The 16,915-nt window shown below is 47.6% G+C and overlaps 1 protein-coding gene across 1 annotated transcript in view; it reads right to left on the bottom strand.

Moving 5' to 3' along the window:
• Nucleotides 1–209: 209 nt before the first annotated feature.
• FKBP1A (FKBP prolyl isomerase 1A) overlaps nt 210–16,915 on the bottom strand; it is a 30,942-nt gene continuing 14,236 nt past the window's right edge. The window contains exons 3-5 of the mRNA XM_078651705.1: nt 4,663–4,775; nt 1,637–1,798; nt 210–1,117 (exon numbers count right to left, since the gene is read on the bottom strand). Of these exons, the coding sequence (XP_078507831.1) occupies nt 1,670–1,798; nt 4,663–4,775 (242 nt within the window). The 3' untranslated portion in view covers nt 210–1,117; nt 1,637–1,669. The remainder of the gene's footprint in view (nt 1,118–1,636; nt 1,799–4,662; nt 4,776–16,915) is intronic.

Genomic DNA, 16,915 nt, shown 5'->3' with positions numbered 1-16,915 from the left:
AGGTGTTTGGACCTGTCAGGATAAGACTTAACCATAACTTGAATCAATTCATTGTCAGGCACTGGGTTCAAAGTTAATGGAGAATTGTGTACCAATTGGTCCTCCCCACGAGTTTAAGGATGCCACCAAAAGATAATCTTTAACAGGCCCCCTGTGAACAGGTGCATGCACTACTATGCAACAGAAGAAAAAACAATTACCGCAAGAAAAACTGAGAAAAGCTTTGAGCATTTATTGCAATCAAAGGTGAGACTTGGATGTGGGGAGGAAGGCATTTAGGATTAGTGGTGTCTCCATCAAACCAGGTGATGAGAGGAAGCCTGGAGGAGCACGGACAACAATATGGAAGCTGTGATGATCCAGCATCAGTTCTCTTCTGCCAATACTCTTATTTTAAAATGCCAAAACAAAGGATTCTCAATTTTTTCTTTTTTAACAGCACCAGTTCAAGCCAACATTCGAAACCAGTTCGTGGGGCTTTAGGTAGTTCCTGCAGATTGTATGGCTAACAATTTTAAAAGAACTGCTCAAAAGCATAAAAGATAATGGCATGAATAAGTTGTGAAATGGAGATAGGTCTTAGTCCCCAGTGTCCACACAACCTAGGCTACCATGTGCAATGTAGGACCTGGTGGGTTAGATCCTAGCTTTCAAACCACAGGACCTTCACTGCAGAAAACCATTCCCCGTAGAATCCCAGGACAGTTCCCTCTCTGCTCAGAAAAGACAGCAGCGAAACAGCTCCACTTTAAAAATCAAGGTCAAAGAATGGCAAATACTCATAATCAATTACGAACTACAATGTCACATATGGAAAGGCTATTCCTATCTTACTTTGACTCTCTATACTGATCGTGTGTTGATCACAGATGATCAATATTCCAATGAAGGATTGAAAACAAGGTACACAAAGCATGATCAAATGAGGCTTGAGACGTGTAGTTTAAAACAAAAACCATAGGTGGGAGCAAGAGGCACAACCATGCGAGTAAAACATCCAGCTGTAGGGGAGAGGTTGAGTGATTGATGTTGGTCTCCAGGAAAATCAGCAAGTTCACGTGTGCTCTGGATTTAGGGTATTCTCAGCTTCTCTCTAGGCTGCTTCGTTTGGGTACACCTGCAGAAAATAAAATTGCGGAAAATAAAATGAGGATTCTGTAGAATCACTGAAACTTCACCATTCCCATAGCTCTGCCTAGACCAGGCAAGTAGGGGTTCAGTCCTACCAAATTGATCAGAGGGTACATGTACACCCGAACCATGGCATGGGGTGATAGCACACCAGGCAGACAATGTGCCACTACTCTGTACCTACTTTTAACACCTGGGACAAAAGTATTCATGGCACCCTTACACCCACTAAAAAATTGGGTTCCAATACAAGGATTTAAGCATAAGTGGACCCATTACTAGGCTTAATCTGTGAAAGTTCGGAGAATGATCAAGTCCCCAGTGGAAAGGCTGGAATTTAATCACTTGCTGCATTGCATTTTTTAAATTCTCCAATGGCATGCAATTCTGTACTAAGAGAATTTTTATTAAAACCACCCAGTCCCTCCCCCCTCCCCCCCCCCCCCCCACCACACCTCCCCGTCCATCCTGGATAAAGCCCATCTATACATCTCTTGTTACTTACCTCAATGCAAGCAAGATGGAGTGAAGACTGCTTTTATTCAAGCCCAAGGAGTTCCACATCGAAAATTAGTATGGAATTAGGAGGAATGATGCCTGGATGTCCAGCTTTCCCATAAGCATAGTCTGGAGAGCATGTCAATCTAGCCCTCTGACCAACACTCATCTGTAAGGAAGGAGGAAAATAAATAAATATGGACACCAAAAATTGACGAAATAAATAATCTCTCCCGCACATAAGCCGTACCTGCATCATTTGCCCTCACCATAACTGCCCCTCAACTGAATACTGTACTCTTAGCCTACTTTGAGTGTACACAGGATAACTGCGTCAGCAGCTCATTCGCTGGATTTGAATTGCAGCTAATAAATTTGTTCCTGAAAGGGAGCAACAAACTTGCCTTTTCCATCTTCGTAATAACACGTCAATATGCTCATAGGAGGTACGCCCACCTTAAAACAAGAGTGCTTTTTGACGTTCCAACTACATTGGCCTTTATGTATTCAATTGTCAAAATCGTGGTGAATTTAAGCACAGACTACGGTAAAATGAGGATTGGGTGAGATTACCTACCTAAAAACAACAAATACAACCCCTTTTCTTCTTACCAGAATGGTTTCCTTTCTACTCACAGCAAAGCTTCCATACCTTGAAATCCTTTGTACTACCGTGTTACAACTTTACTTGAACCACACCTTTTCTAGGACCTCCCAAACGCTCTCTGCCAAGGCTGCTATAATGTCAAACACCCTCATTTCGATCTTCTTTAATCTAATTCTTTATACACTTCTAAGCAGCCAGCCATGATGACCTCACTTTTTAGGTTTACACACCTCACCAACTCTGCAAAACTCTAGCACCTTACATATTCCCGACCACCTTCCATGGAGTCCTCTAAAATGCCAGCTAACTACAAATATTTTATGAGAAAGTGCTTCATCTACCAACGGTCCAGTTTCACATACACAATCATTTCACCATGCTATCCTAACCTCACCCCCCCCCCCCCAATTTATTGCCCTCCCATCCTTCTTGTGAGTCTTGCCTCACACCTCAGTAGTTGAGTCTCAGACCCGATCGTCTCACAACCTATGCTTATGGCCAATTTATTGCCCTCCCATCCTTCTTGTGAGTCTTGCCTCACACCTCAGTAATTGAGTCTCAGACCCGACCGTCTCACAACCTATGCTTATGGGAAAATACATTAATCAGTTTGATCTACTCAACCCTCATCAATCAGGCTTCAGAGCGGACCACAGTACAGAAACTGCTATGACTCACATAATTGACGACGCCCTTCAAATCCTAGATCAAAACGATACCTGCCTCCTTATCCTTCTTGATCTCTCTTCTGCATTCGACACCGTCAAACATGAGAACTTACTCAATCTATTAAACACAAGAATGGGTATATCTGGAACTGTGCTCAAGTGGTTCACGTCCTTTCTACACAACAGATCGCAGAAATTAAAGAGTAACAACTTGATGTCTTCTCCAATACCGGTATCGCTAGGCGTCCCACAAGGATCCTCCCTATCCCCAACTTTGTTTAACCTAGTTATGGAACCTCTCACCACCTTGCTACAAGCATCCAATGTTCACTTCCACATGTACGCCGATGACACCCAACTTTATCTCAAATTACAATCACCCAAAGACATTATGCTTTTGAATTCAACGATCAGAAGCACCCAATCATGGCTGGCCGCTAATCATCTCAAACTCAATGCTCTTAAAACAGAGTTCCTCTTGATCTCACCTCCTGCGAAGATCACTACCACTCAAATCTGGCTTAAACACCTAACCGCACTCAATGTTCATCCCACCATCGTGGACTCTGCAAAATCTCTAGGCATAACACTTGACACCAACCTCAACATGCAGGAACACATCAACAAAGCAACTAAGGGTGCGAACTACCAGATCAATACCTTAAGGAAACTCAAACCCTTCCTTCCAGCCAAAGATTTCCAAACTGCGGTACAAGCTCTAGTCATCCCTCGAATAGATTACGGCAGCATCGCCCTCTGCGGTCTCCCCCTAACTACCACGGCACCCATAAGAGCTTCTCTAAACGCCGCAGCGAGACTCATCACTGGATCAAAAAAAACACTCACACATTTCCCCTGGCCTGAAAGCCCTGAACTGGCTGCCCTTTGAAGCCAGAATACATCTGAAAATCGCCTGCATGACGCACAAGGCTGTCCACCTGAGCTCACCCGGATACCTCGCCCAGAAGCTGACGATTTCTGGAGGCTCCAGAAACACTAGAGGCACAAACAATCTCTTGCTAAAGCCCCAAAGATTCCGCAAGGAAAAAACTTATAAACGCTCCTTCTCAGGAATGGCACCCAGGATCTGGAACTCACTCCCCCCTGAAATCAGGCTCATCTCCTCTACCATACTTTTTAAGAAAGAAGTAAAAGCTATCCTCATGGCTAAATACACTTGAATTATTACTGGGGATGATATTTACAGACGCTGTACCATTCAGTTCCACTGATTTTTTTTGCATTTTTGTATGACTCGTGTTATTGACCTACCTGAGTGTTTACGCTATCACTTATTTGTACTTGTATCATTATTGATGTATCTGGCTGACTATGCTCCCACATGTACCTTCCCCACCCCAATTGTTATTTACTCACACGTTGTACCTTTCGTCTGTAAAGCGCTCTGATATCTGCAAAGATCTTGTTCGCGCTATATAAAACTTTCAAAATATTGGCTCTTCACTTCAAGCATCCCTCCAATTAGTCACAGATGACCTCAAATTAAGACTTCCACCAGTTTGTTCAAGCTGTGATCTCATACATACCTAACCGAAATCACTTGAGGACCCTCCAATCTCTATAATCGTTTCTCCAATAGGCTCAACAGGAGCCCTACAACAGACATAAGACCTCACCGATTCATAAAAAATAAAAAGATCTCAACCTCCACTGTATTAAGGAACATGTCACTTATTGTTTTAAGTGTACACCTTTCTCCCTACGAGGGGTTGCCTCAGCCCCTTTTCTTTCACAGACCTGAGCCACTCCTTCGTCCCAGCCGCGGATGACCTCCTGTTGGCCGACCCTGAACTTGAACGCTTTGTTTCTGTCCCGGGATGAATCGAACTTCTTTCCATCTTCAAGGCGACCTGTTAAAAATAGGAGGGATGTGAATTCATGCTCGACCAGGGTGCCTAAATCACTTAGTGCAGGCTGTTAACAGACCAACCAAACGAAAGGATGAACCCTTTGTAAAAGTTACAGGAAGCACCAGCTGCATACAACGAGCACAATTTCAGCAATACAAACCCTAGTCTTCATCCTAACTTACAGCATATACACGAGATGCACAGAATCTCAATTGGGACACAGGGTGGCCACCTGTCGACTAAGATATGCCCATGACCAATACCCTCTGACAAACTTAAACCAATGCCACACCATACTTGTCTGACGAGAACTCAATGTCCCAATTGCAGTACACGTTGCACACCTGCATGTCTCACTAGTCCCTTTATTTCAAATCCTGCTTTCACACCCACCACCAAACCAGCTCTCAAAATGAACCTGGAAGACAAGAGGATCAGAAAAGTTTGATGGGCTTGAAAGTTAGGCTAGAAGGCTTGGAAATGGATGCTGCGGGGGTGGAGGTGGACTGGCCCACCCGCTGGCCCCCAGAACTGCCTCAGCGGTTCCCACATCCATGGCCACACTGAGGTTGCTGCTGCGCAGGCCGGTGGCTCTGAAAGGAACATGTTGGGGCACCCCTTCCGTGGCCACAAAAGGAGCGAAAAGCAAAAGGCAGAGGAGGCAGAGTGGCCGACAGGCCCAAGGACTTGCCCGTAGCCTGCAAGCCCTTAAAGTGCCCCAACGCACTATCCGCCTTGTTGCCAAAAAAGGCGAATGCCATTCAAGGGCATGTCCATCAAGGTGTTCTGTGTAGGAGAGTAGGGTCTGCTTCCTATGGTCACCCCCACTTTTTGCTGTGATTCTCTCGTTTTTTTACTTTAATGTGGCTGTGGGCCTGCTTATCAGACCCAGAGCCCAGCTGTTCTCTCTCTAAATTGATACCATGCACTTTAGGTGCATACCAGATTGGTTACTGGGTCACCCTCGTGAGCCCCTGTATAGTGTACCATAGGTACCCAGGGCTTAGGTGCACCCTAGTCCTACCAGGGGCTGCAGCATGTATCGTGCCACCCCTGGTTGGCCTTCCAAACTGACACCACAGGTCTGTTCACACAGCCTTGGTAAGGTGGTGTAATAACCCCTTACTTAGATATAGCACACCTATATCTACCTTAACATATAGACACATATACACCTATAAGCCACTCCTATGGTAGGCCTCGACAATCCTGGAGGCAGAGTGCTTGGTTTTATGTGAGGGGGTGCCCTAGCATGAGCTGAGCACCTCTGCAGCTTTCGGAACCATCTCCTTATAGCGGTTCTATGATATAACCATGCCATATACTCTTAAGTGCATTATAATCCTTGCTGTTAATGCTAACTTTGGTTTGGCTTTATCAAAACATGTTGTGTAAGGTGTCAAACACTTTGGAATACTACCCCCCCCTCCCCCCCACCAATTCTGGCGGCTGGGGTAGCATTCCACCCTTCTAGAGGCAAAAGACATGTATGTTACTGCTTAACCAGGTTAAAGTTAAACAGAGCCTCAGCATCACAAAATGGATGCTGCTGCCACAGACACGAGTCTGACCTCCTGTTGCTGGGGGAAACTCCAGCAAGGGTGGCCTGGACAATAGGTTTACGGCCAGGGAGGTGCCAGCACCTCCCCAGACAGGGGTTTTGTGTATTGGTGCAGGGAGGGCTGCATTCAGTGAATGCATCTAGACACTGCCTGGGGCACACAAGGTGCTCCACGCATAACCCGGTTCAAACCAGTTGCTGGGGCACTCCAGCCCCAGCTCTGGCACGAAAATGGACAAAGGGAAAGGGGTGTAACCACCCCCTTCTCAGTTCCACCCACAGGAGGGACCTAGTCAGGTAATCCAGCCCCCATCCTTAGTATAAGTATAGGAGCTGTGTCCCCAGGACTTTAGATTGTCCTGGAACAAAACTTTGATACAGAACTCTTGGACCTTCGACATTCTATTCTGACTAGAAGACGGAAGACATATCCCTTGTGGTCAAAGAGTGACCACCCTCTTCAAACAGGCACCAACAGCAACTTTGCTGGTCTGCAGTTTCATGTCTCCCGCCGGAACCCGAAGACTCTGCAACTCAAGAACTGGACTTCCAGACTTCTCTGATCCCGACCCACATCCACAGCAAAGCCGAGGCCCGTGGCGGACACGAGAGACGTGGGACCGGACATCTTGCGTTTTGCTACCTGCACTGCTTTCCTGAAGCCTCAGCAAGTTGTGCATTGGGGTACGAGAAGCCCCAGCCCCAAGCATCATTTGAACCGAGGCTCAGGTCCCCACACTCCACGAGTGTCCCGCCTTTACATTTGTGCTCGATGCTCCTTCCCGGCTCCTTGCCTGTTGGCTAGTGAGCCCCCTGAAGTCGCCATCTTGAATCTGACTTGCAATCCTGGTTGCTCCAGGCTTGCCACAGCTTCCCTACAAAGGAGAAGCCGCACAGACCTTGCTGGTCTGCAACAGAGCCAATCTCGACATCCTGCGTGGGTTGCGGTTGCCAAGGCTTGCTGGGTCCAATCTGGATACCGATGCTGCAGTAATCTAGATCCATTGTGGGACAGCTCGAATCCAGCTCCTGGTCGTCTATGCCTCCTGGACCTCGTGGCTGAAGAGACAAACTCACCTTCAAGCACCCGACATCGCCTGGTTCCTGCCTGGTCACTGGCTAGTGACCCAGGATCGGTCCCCTCTGCTTTCAGGTTCTTCACATCTCCGATCCACCCGGACACTTTTCCTCTGGTCGCCTGCAGCACTTCTTTGCAGCTCTCCATAGTAAACGACGACGAAACCCGACACGAAAAGACACCTATGCACCCGGCTTCCCTGGGTGAGGTAACTCGAGTATTCTGGTGCTCCCGTGGGTCTTGACTCTCGAAATGTCCTAGTTTAAAAGGGTTCCATCAAAGTCCATCCGGAAGTGTCCTTAATCTTTAACTTTGTAACTTTTACGAACACCATAGAAAGTCAATGGGAACCCGCGCCTGTGTTTAGACACTGCACGCGGCTCCCATAACGTATACTGTGCAACTTATAGTATATTAACTGTGTGACTTGCATTGTAGTTTTACCTCTGACCTCATAAAGAGTGCAGAGGGGTTGTGTTTAGATTAAATACATATATATTTGATATATACCTTGTCTGGTGTCCTTTCATTTGGTATTCAAGGGATTATATATGGTAAAACAACTTGCTTAACTCGCCTACTGAAGTCTTAGCCTGAAGACTGCTGGTTCATGCTACCACTAGGATAGCTTTCTAGAAGGTTGACTTTACAATCACCATCAATAAGGGTCGATTAGACTGGTGCAAGGTGCCCACTAGAACTAGTGGACATGTAAATGCCAGGCTAACTTCTCACATTCTGGACATCCCCGAGAAGCCAGTAGTCCTCAGCCAGGCGTGGCATTGAAGCGCCACCGATGTGGAAACCGCCCTGCCCAGCGAGTCGGCGGTATCAAGCCCACAACGAATCGTGAACTTAGCTGCATCTCTCACATCTGCAATAGCTTGGGAAAGCACTGCCTGGGCCTCATCGGGCAGTTGGGCAGCACCTGCACAACAGTGTTCCACACAAAGTGGGAGTAACGGCCTAAGAGGCATGCAGTGTTCACCGACCGCAGCCCTAAGCTGGCAGATGAAAACAGCTTCTTGCCAAGCTGCTCCAGATTCTTGGATTCCCCATCTGGAGGTGCAGAAGGGAATACGCTCAGGAAATAGAGGCTTGGACAACCAAGCTCTCAGGGGTGGGGTGTTGGAAGGGAGGGGGTCGCCGGGCGATGGTGTCTGGCCACGTTCCTGTCCACAGGAGCCCGTGTTGGGCCTGGGCCAAGTGCCCAAAAGAACGTCAGACAGTGCATCATTAAAAAGCAGCAAGGGCTCCTAAGAGGTTGCCACCAGTTGAAGCAGTTCAGTCAGGAGGTTAGTCCTGACGGCCACTGTAAGGAGTTCGAGGTGGGGAGCATCGGCCGCCCTATGCAACAACACTGCATAACTTGCTCTCTCCTCCGTAGCCACGGAAGGAGACAGCATGCCACGGTCAGTCGAGGTGTCTAGGCCACTGGCATCCCCTAAATTCTCTGCCCAGTCTGTCATCACCGCACTGTTGTGCGGAAGGGTCCTCAGACCCCTTCCAGTCCTCCCCTTCCTCCAAAGTCTGCACAACAGGCCGAAAAAAAGGAGGACGGACGTAGGGGTATAAAGGCCCCATCAGCGTCGATTGACGCCGTTCCGGCGCCGCGCCCGGTTCAGGGCTGAAACCGGGGACATCGGCAGTGGTACCAGAGGAGGTGCCGACACTGGCGGAGGTGTTATCAGGTCAACCGGTGTTGCCCGGGATCCGAGCCTGGATCCAGGGTGGTCCTGCAGCGCCGGGGCCGAAGCAGACGCCAGGGCGGAAGCCATCAGTGTCAGATGGGCAGGGCCCCAAGTCGGGCCCGCAGGCACATGGCAGCATAGAAACTCTTGTACCTGTGCAGGCGTCGCCTACGAACCCGGAAAGGGCAGGTAGGCCGGGAGCGACGTCGCAGGCTCCACCGGTGGTGCCACCAGCACCCTCAGTCGCGACGGGCGAGGGGAAGTTGAAGAGTGACGGCGCTTCTTTGACTTCTTTTTGGAATGCTTCAACTTACCGGACCCCCAATGCGAAGACTTCGATCCAAAGGAGCGATGGCGACTGCGCCGCGACTGGTCCCTCGACCTCCCACGGTACCTTGAGCGGTGCGGAGCCGACTGCCAGCATCTTTCGGGACCACTCCCACAAAGTTTTCGGAGCCATGGCCCGGCAGCCGGAGAACGACTTGGAGTCCTGTTCGCGCCCCAGGCAGTAGAGACACAAGCGGTCACAGTCCCCACAGTTCTTGAAACCGGGCATCCCTTCAACACCAGGAGTCGATCGACTCAGAAAAATGAACACTCAGTCAAAAATTGACTGGGGGAACAGGTTCTTCCTGGATCTGCGCTTGCTGGCTCAGAAAAAGAAAGAACTGACGTCAGCGCGCGTGGGCGCTTCTAAGTAGCTCCAGCGACGACGCAAACTACGCTTGCTGAGCAGCACAACTAGGCCTACCGACGCGCAGGGGTACTTCTGACGAAAAACTTTCTGAATCCAGTCTGACGAATGGGGGTAATTCTAAGTTAGGGAATCTATCACTACGTGTTTCTTTTAGATATACAGTTTTACTAATAAAGTTATACAGCGCACAACCCATGTGTGGAAATGCCATTACTTAGTGTAATAATTTGTTATGATCATAATAAAGTATTTGTTTCCAACACGCTTCAGAATTGAGAAAAAATTTGCTTTATTTGAGTTTCTAATTCGGATATAGTCTGAAATACTTGTACAGTTCATTTAAACGCTGTGTGCTAGGAAAAAACCCTTTCCTGTCCCCAGTATCCAGCAAGATTGTCACATGAATACTCTTCACTTTGAAGTCAGTTAAAGAAAAGGTAACCCCAAACTCCCTCTGGAAGACAGCTTGACATTTGACCGTGGTCTAAACGCACAACAAATGTGCCAAGATAACAAGATCTACAGGCCTGTTTACAGAAAAGAGTACTTGTGGATGAATACAAAGGGAGTTGATGTGAAAAAATGTTGCTCCTTAGGAGGACAAACCTACTCTGGACAGCCTAAAACAAAGCCAGCAAATAGAAAAATACAAAATGTGAGTTACAAAGCCAATGGTAATGCATTTCCAGGGAAGCTTTCTGAATGGACCCATGATATCTTTAGCAAACCAGACAGCTGTGCTGTCTGGTAGGCTTCGACCTAAAAGGGAACAAGCATTTACAATGCAACGGTTTCGCCTTTGCAAAAGTTGGAGCTATTGGCATTGTAAATGACAACATTTTTATTTATGTGTTGGTTTTGAAAACAGATAAATAAATGGCATTGTCATTTACAATACCAATAGCGCATGCATTTGAGGCACGGTCCAGGCACAAATAAACCTACGCTCACATAAGCACCACGCTCTCACAGGCCCACGCATGCTACCTCATGTCAGTGATACACCCCATGGTCGGCTAGGGCACATGTACATTAGGGCCTCGAAGGGCCAGCCTGGTTCTATGTGTACGGAACCAGGCACCATGGTATTGCGTCCACACCCCCCATTCACACACTGCTTTTCAAGAGCCGGTCACAAAGATAACCAGCACGTTCAGGTCCCAAGCACGAATGCCTTGCCCCTGCACAAGTGGACCCACACTCATATTACCATTCGCCTGCCCACTAAATTCTTTCATACTGCCCACTAAACAGCTTGCTCCCCACGGGTCAGGGCACAAACCGTGGCCACGAGGCTCGGAGATATACACACACCCATCCCCCCCAACAGGGCCCGGACGAACATCCTGTCGTCACGGGACCCAGCCACAGGGTGCAGTGTCTTACATCAGCCTTAAAAACATTTCAACCTTTTCCACAGCTGCCTGGCCGACCCAAACTTCCACCACCGAGAACTGAATGCCTAGTATCCGGGGCGAGCTCTGGTTACCCCCGCAAGCGGGATCGCATAATGCCTTAAAATAGCAGGGAGCACTCACTGTAAACCCCACTAACAACACTTTAAGAGCGATTGCGGCAATTAGCGTCCTGTGTGCATATTTTACAGCCCCGAAATGTGCACCTCGGTCATAAATCACCCAGGAACAGAGAAACCCAGCAACACAGCCGGTGCTCACATCCACAGATACTGAAATTCACCAAAGCCCTCTGTTAAACACAAGTGAAAGGGTATATCAACGCTGGTCACTTCCAGTGCACACCCACACCCGCCAAAAGAAGAGAAGGCGAGAACCTCAATTCACCTCCATTTGCCGCAACATTGGTTACGGCTGTGTCGAAACACTGCAGCGCTGTATTCACTGGTCCCACATCCAATCCAAGAATGTACCGTGACAGACACTGAGAAAATGCTGCTCGTGTCCGCTACTAAATTGCAATTCTAACATTAATTTCCCTCCATCTGTATAGTTCACAAACACCAACTAGTTAACTAACCAAGTACGGACAGCGCTTGCGAGGCAGCCATTCCCATCCAGCCATCTGTTACTCAGAAGAAGGCCCAGTGCAATGAAGGGAAACTGACTTTGTTTAGCTTCTGGTTGGATTTTAGCAATATTGATCCTGGATAAGATAATCAGCGGAAAGCCTCAGCTATTACAATCTGTTCCCCGCAAATTAGCCGAGGGGGAGCCATGCGTGGCCATTGGCTTCCTAATATTTTGCAGGCCAGCCTTATTACAGTTCTATATGCATATTTTACTCAGTTGGCCTGCGCCTGGCTGATACATTGTGGGTTTAAGTTGTCCCGCAGTGAACATTCCCAATTCACTCTGAAGCTCCACTCTGCACACCAGCAGACCCCCGAGGCCCGGCTCGTGTCTGCACGTACATGCCGGTGCAGGGAACTCCCCGGACAGGGCTCCACCTCTCAGGCCTCCAGAGCAGCAGCCGGGAGCCCGGCCGGAGACGAGGAAGGCGGGGAGGACATGACGAGTGAAGGTAGGAGACAGGGGGAGAGAGGTTGGGGCAGGAAGGCAGGGGAAGAGAGGAGGGGAAAAAAAAATACAAAAAAACCAATCGACTCACCTGCACCTTGCGACGGCGGCACTTCTCCGGTCTCCCTCTTCGGCATGGGAGACCGGCAACGTCGAAAATCTCTCTGGCACTTCTCCGGTCTCCCTCTTCGGCATGGGAGACCGGCAACGTCGACGGCGGCGGTTCCCTCCAGGCCACGGGAGCCCCGCGGGCGCCGCCATACTGCTTGCCGTCTTCCTTCTTCCCCCGGGCTGCGGGGGGCGGGCACTTCCGGCCGGCCGCGCTAGGATTGGCCGGCCGGCCAGTCACGGGGCGGGAAACGGGGGAGAAGAGACGCAGTAGTGCCGGCAATGCCGGACCAGACTCGGGGGCGTTCCCGGCGTCGCGTGACGTCGGCAAAAGGAAAAGAATCTCGGGAACGCCCCCGTGTCTGGTCCGGCATTGACGGACAGGCCCCTCGTCCAATGGCAAGGCTCCGTTTACGGAGCCAGCCAATCAATGACGAGGGCCGAACCAAAGCCACACTACAGTTCTCATAAGATTTCTCCTGCGCAAAAGCTGCTTGCGCAGCTTTTTGCAGTCGAAACCTAAAAAGTAAGTCAATCTAAAGACCTCCACCGAAAACAATGGTGGAGTGTACAAGTCGGGGTCTCTTCTTGCACCACACAGACATTCATGGGAAGGAATGGAACAAAGGGTGGTTTGCCTGGCACTTCTACTGGACACAGACCTTTTAAAATCCAACAAATTACTGAAGGAACACAGCGTTTGTTTGCACCAAAGGACACCATTTGCTTCCCCAGAGTAAACAAAGGAAGTAAAGATCTAGCACAGATGCCAACATAAATTTGGCTTACAAACTAGAAAGAGTGCAGCAATTTGGGGGAGGGGAAGTGTATGGCAATAGGACACATGTTGGGCTGTCCTTTTGTGCACTAAATTTAACTTTTTCTCCAGTTTTATACAAGGCCGGTAGCACATAATAAAAGATACTTTCAGCACACGCCTGATACCTATAGAGTAAGCCTTTAAAAAACACACACCTGCAGTACTTGGAATATTTAGTTTGCAGAAATTCTTCACCACTGCTGGGAAATCTTCGGAAGGCACTGAAAGGAGCTCTAAAACACTACAATTCAATTTAACCAGATTAAGCACATGCAAGAGACTAAGAATATAATTTTTAGGTCGACCCTACAGCACAGAGCAGCTGTCTGGTTGCGAAAGACATTGTGGTCTTACTGAGAACAAACACATGCTTCGTACATGCCCACTACTTACCAAAGGCTGGTGACAAAGCCAATTTACCTGCGTCTTATCAGTGTCCCAGCTTGTCAATCTTGCGGTTGTCCCTTGATGGCGCAAAATCTTGATTGGCTGTCATCTATGCTTCCACAGCTTGCTTTTCAAGCACTACTTTTTGGTCAAGCACTGTATAAGACTGCCATGTGTTTTCCAGCTGTCTACCTCTGGTACGTCTCTCCATTTGCACTCAGCATTGTCCTTTGTCACCAGAGTGCTTCTTCTCTAGCCCCCTTTTGCGCTCGCTCTCGCATCCTCCTCCCGTATAACATTCTCTTTAGGACATTCTCACTTCTCATCCATTATCCACACTTCTCATCTATTGTCCCTACTTCTCACCCATCATCTACTTCTCTTCCATCAGCCCAACCATCCATATTTCTCATTCATCTTCTTCACTTCCAACATCCCTATTTCTTATCTCAACTCATCCATCACCCCTACTTCTCATATCTCATCCCTACTTCTCATTCCTCACCCCTCAGTCATACCAACACTTTCAAAGTTATGACACTATCACACTGATTGGTTGGCAACAGCCAATAAGAGTGGACACTGCTGCATTCTATTGGTCTAGCCACTGAAAACAGAACCTTCTAATTGCACGCTGTGCAGTTTGCTTCCAGTAACTCCCAAGGCTGTACAGCATTTCATTTTATTCAAGTGCTTTTCTATTTTCACAGGCCTCTACTGAAAGCTCTGATGGTTTAGGTATGACATGGGTCCTCAACATGGGCCATAAATCAACACCTGGGACATGGTTTATAGATCATCCGAAACCATGCCTGGTTTCACTTTAATACTGCAACTAAAAAATGTTTAAAATTAACTCTTTAAGACCGGGTAATAGAGATCATCAGAAACATTTGCTAGTTTCAGTTTTAATTCTAACAAAGAAAACGTGCTGCTCGGATAGCGGAGTTTTTTGTATTTCTTTGCAGATTTCGGGGGCTGGGTTTCTGTTTTGTAGGAAACCAGGAAGTCAAGGCCTTTACCGATTGGTACCTATGAAACTGAAGTGAGAAAAGGTTTATTTAGGAGTTGTATAGCCCTCTCTTGTTCATTCATGGCCCAGGTGAAAGGCCCTTGTCTTACCCGAACCATCAGATCTTTCCACGGAGGCCTGTTTAAATAGAAGAGCACTTACTGAAATGGTGTGCAGCCTTAGATTTAGTGAAAGCAAACACCAGCTGTATTACCTCTCCTCAGTTCTCAACCTGCATCTGCAACTAAGTTGTTTTTTACAGTGGCTAGACAAAAAAAATGCAGCCCTTTCTCAGCTCTGGTTGGCAGTTCTCAACCTGTCAGTGTGATGGGGTGTTTCACAACAGTGAATGTGTTGGTACGACTGAGGGATGAGGAATAAGCAGCAGGGATGATGGAGGAGAAGCAGGGATGACGGAAGAAAAGGTCTTAAAATGGATGCTGTACCGTTGCTTTCTTGCCATTGCTTCCGCACCCTACCACTGTGTTGACCCCCAGCATGTTTCCACCTCACGCTTCAAAGAAATGCTTTCCCCTGTTTTTTAGGCCTCGCCTACGCAGCGCGTGTGCGCTCGGTAGGAGGGCCTTTAGCCGCCGCTCTGCTGATTTTCAAGCACACACTCGTGCTTGTGGCGGCTTCCACCTTGCGGGAGCAAGCAGGGGTACGCCACAAGCACAGCGCTTGAAAATTAGCAGACTGCACGTGCACGCACCACTCCCGGGCTCACCTTATGCTCCCCCTCTCTCTCAAACGCGCACCTTTTTCAAAAACATGCGCCTCTGTAATCCTTTCTTCTCCCTCAGTGCTTTCGGGGTTTTTTACGGTGGCGGAAAGCACTATACAGAAAAAAATGGCATACCAGGAGGTTGTAAACCAGGAAATACTCTTGGACAAATAAGCATTATCACTCCAAGCCAGCTCGTGATTTAGACAGACAGAAGGTCCCTGCTGTGGGACCGCCGGGTTTTGCACATTGTTATTGTGAATAGCAAGTCACTGCCCTTTCAAGTATGCAAACTCACTGTTTTAGCCCGTAAATATATATTTGTAGTTAGATCAGGGGATGCCCATCACAATCCTTGTGACTATCCATATCGCCCCGCCCCCCCATAGCCTCTTCAAAATAGCATGTAATTTGCCCGTTAAAGGGGACAGCCTTCCAATCCTGTGGCTTCTAATTTGATTGTCTTTCATGCACAGTTTTGTCTAAAGAGATTTGGCTAACTAAGCCTGTTTTTGTGACTCTTGTCTTTGTGATCCATGCTGGAATGTTTTGAGCTTTGAAAAACGAGGCCCAGTTTTCCTTGACATTAGTATCTAAAAGCAGATTGTCCGATTGTACAGCTTTATAGGTTATGCGTTTTACCTGTTCACGTTTTTTACCTTCAAGTGGAGAATTTCTTGGGAATGGGGAATCAAAATGTAGTTCCGTTTAGGAATGTCCTTTGAAATATTGTTTGAACATAAAGCAAAACTACGCTGGTCAATTTCTTTACTTTTAGATGTAAAATTTGTACTTTACTTAAGGAGTCTAAATTCTTACGGCCTTCTGTCACTAACAGGTTTGAGACATCAAACGTGCTACTAGTTGGTGAAGATACTTGCTATCTGTTCAAAGAAATTTCAGGTTTTGAGACGTGACTTTTCTTAGGCTAGATGTACAGATTCCAGGATAGTTTGCATCAAGAGCATGCTTTCGAGAGCTAGCGCATTTTATATGCCAACTATAGGATCACTGCATTTTTCAATGATTTGTCATATTTGAGTGATAATACATGTACGGGTTTTATCAGTGACCTCCTCAAGGGTGTCCCGATTGCCTGTTTAATATATGGTGAATTTTGCCCACGTATATTTGAATTTGGTCTTGCCTGTTGCCTAGTTTTGTGCATGTTTGTTTACTGAAGGCTACATTTGGTCACTGCTTTTTCCTGAAAATTCTCCATATGACGTTGCTGGTCTTTGAAAATACCCCCAGATGGCATTGGAGAGGAACAAACATTAGGATTCACGAATGGCACTAAATGGTCAGATCTTCATCGGCATGGTGTCCTCTCAATATCAAGTCAGACTGGATATTGTTCGCCTCATTGACGCGCCGGTCAATGCCTGCATTCGCTTCGTGTATTTCTCTATGGAGGACGAGAGTAAAGTGAGCAGTTTCCTCTTTGTACCCGCTCAATGGCTAAATATGAAATTGTATCCTGCATTTCTGTTTTGTCTCATGTAAGGACCATGTCATGTTTTTGTATCTCCTATGTGCATTACACTGCAAGAGCCCTATATGCATT

Source organism: Lissotriton helveticus, chromosome 7 (assembly GCF_964261635.1).
Source record: "Lissotriton helveticus chromosome 7, aLisHel1.1, whole genome shotgun sequence".
NCBI lineage: Eukaryota > Metazoa > Chordata > Amphibia > Caudata > Salamandridae > Lissotriton > Lissotriton helveticus.
The sequence above is the reverse complement of the archived record's forward strand: the minus strand, read 5'-3'. Positions and strand labels throughout refer to the sequence as shown.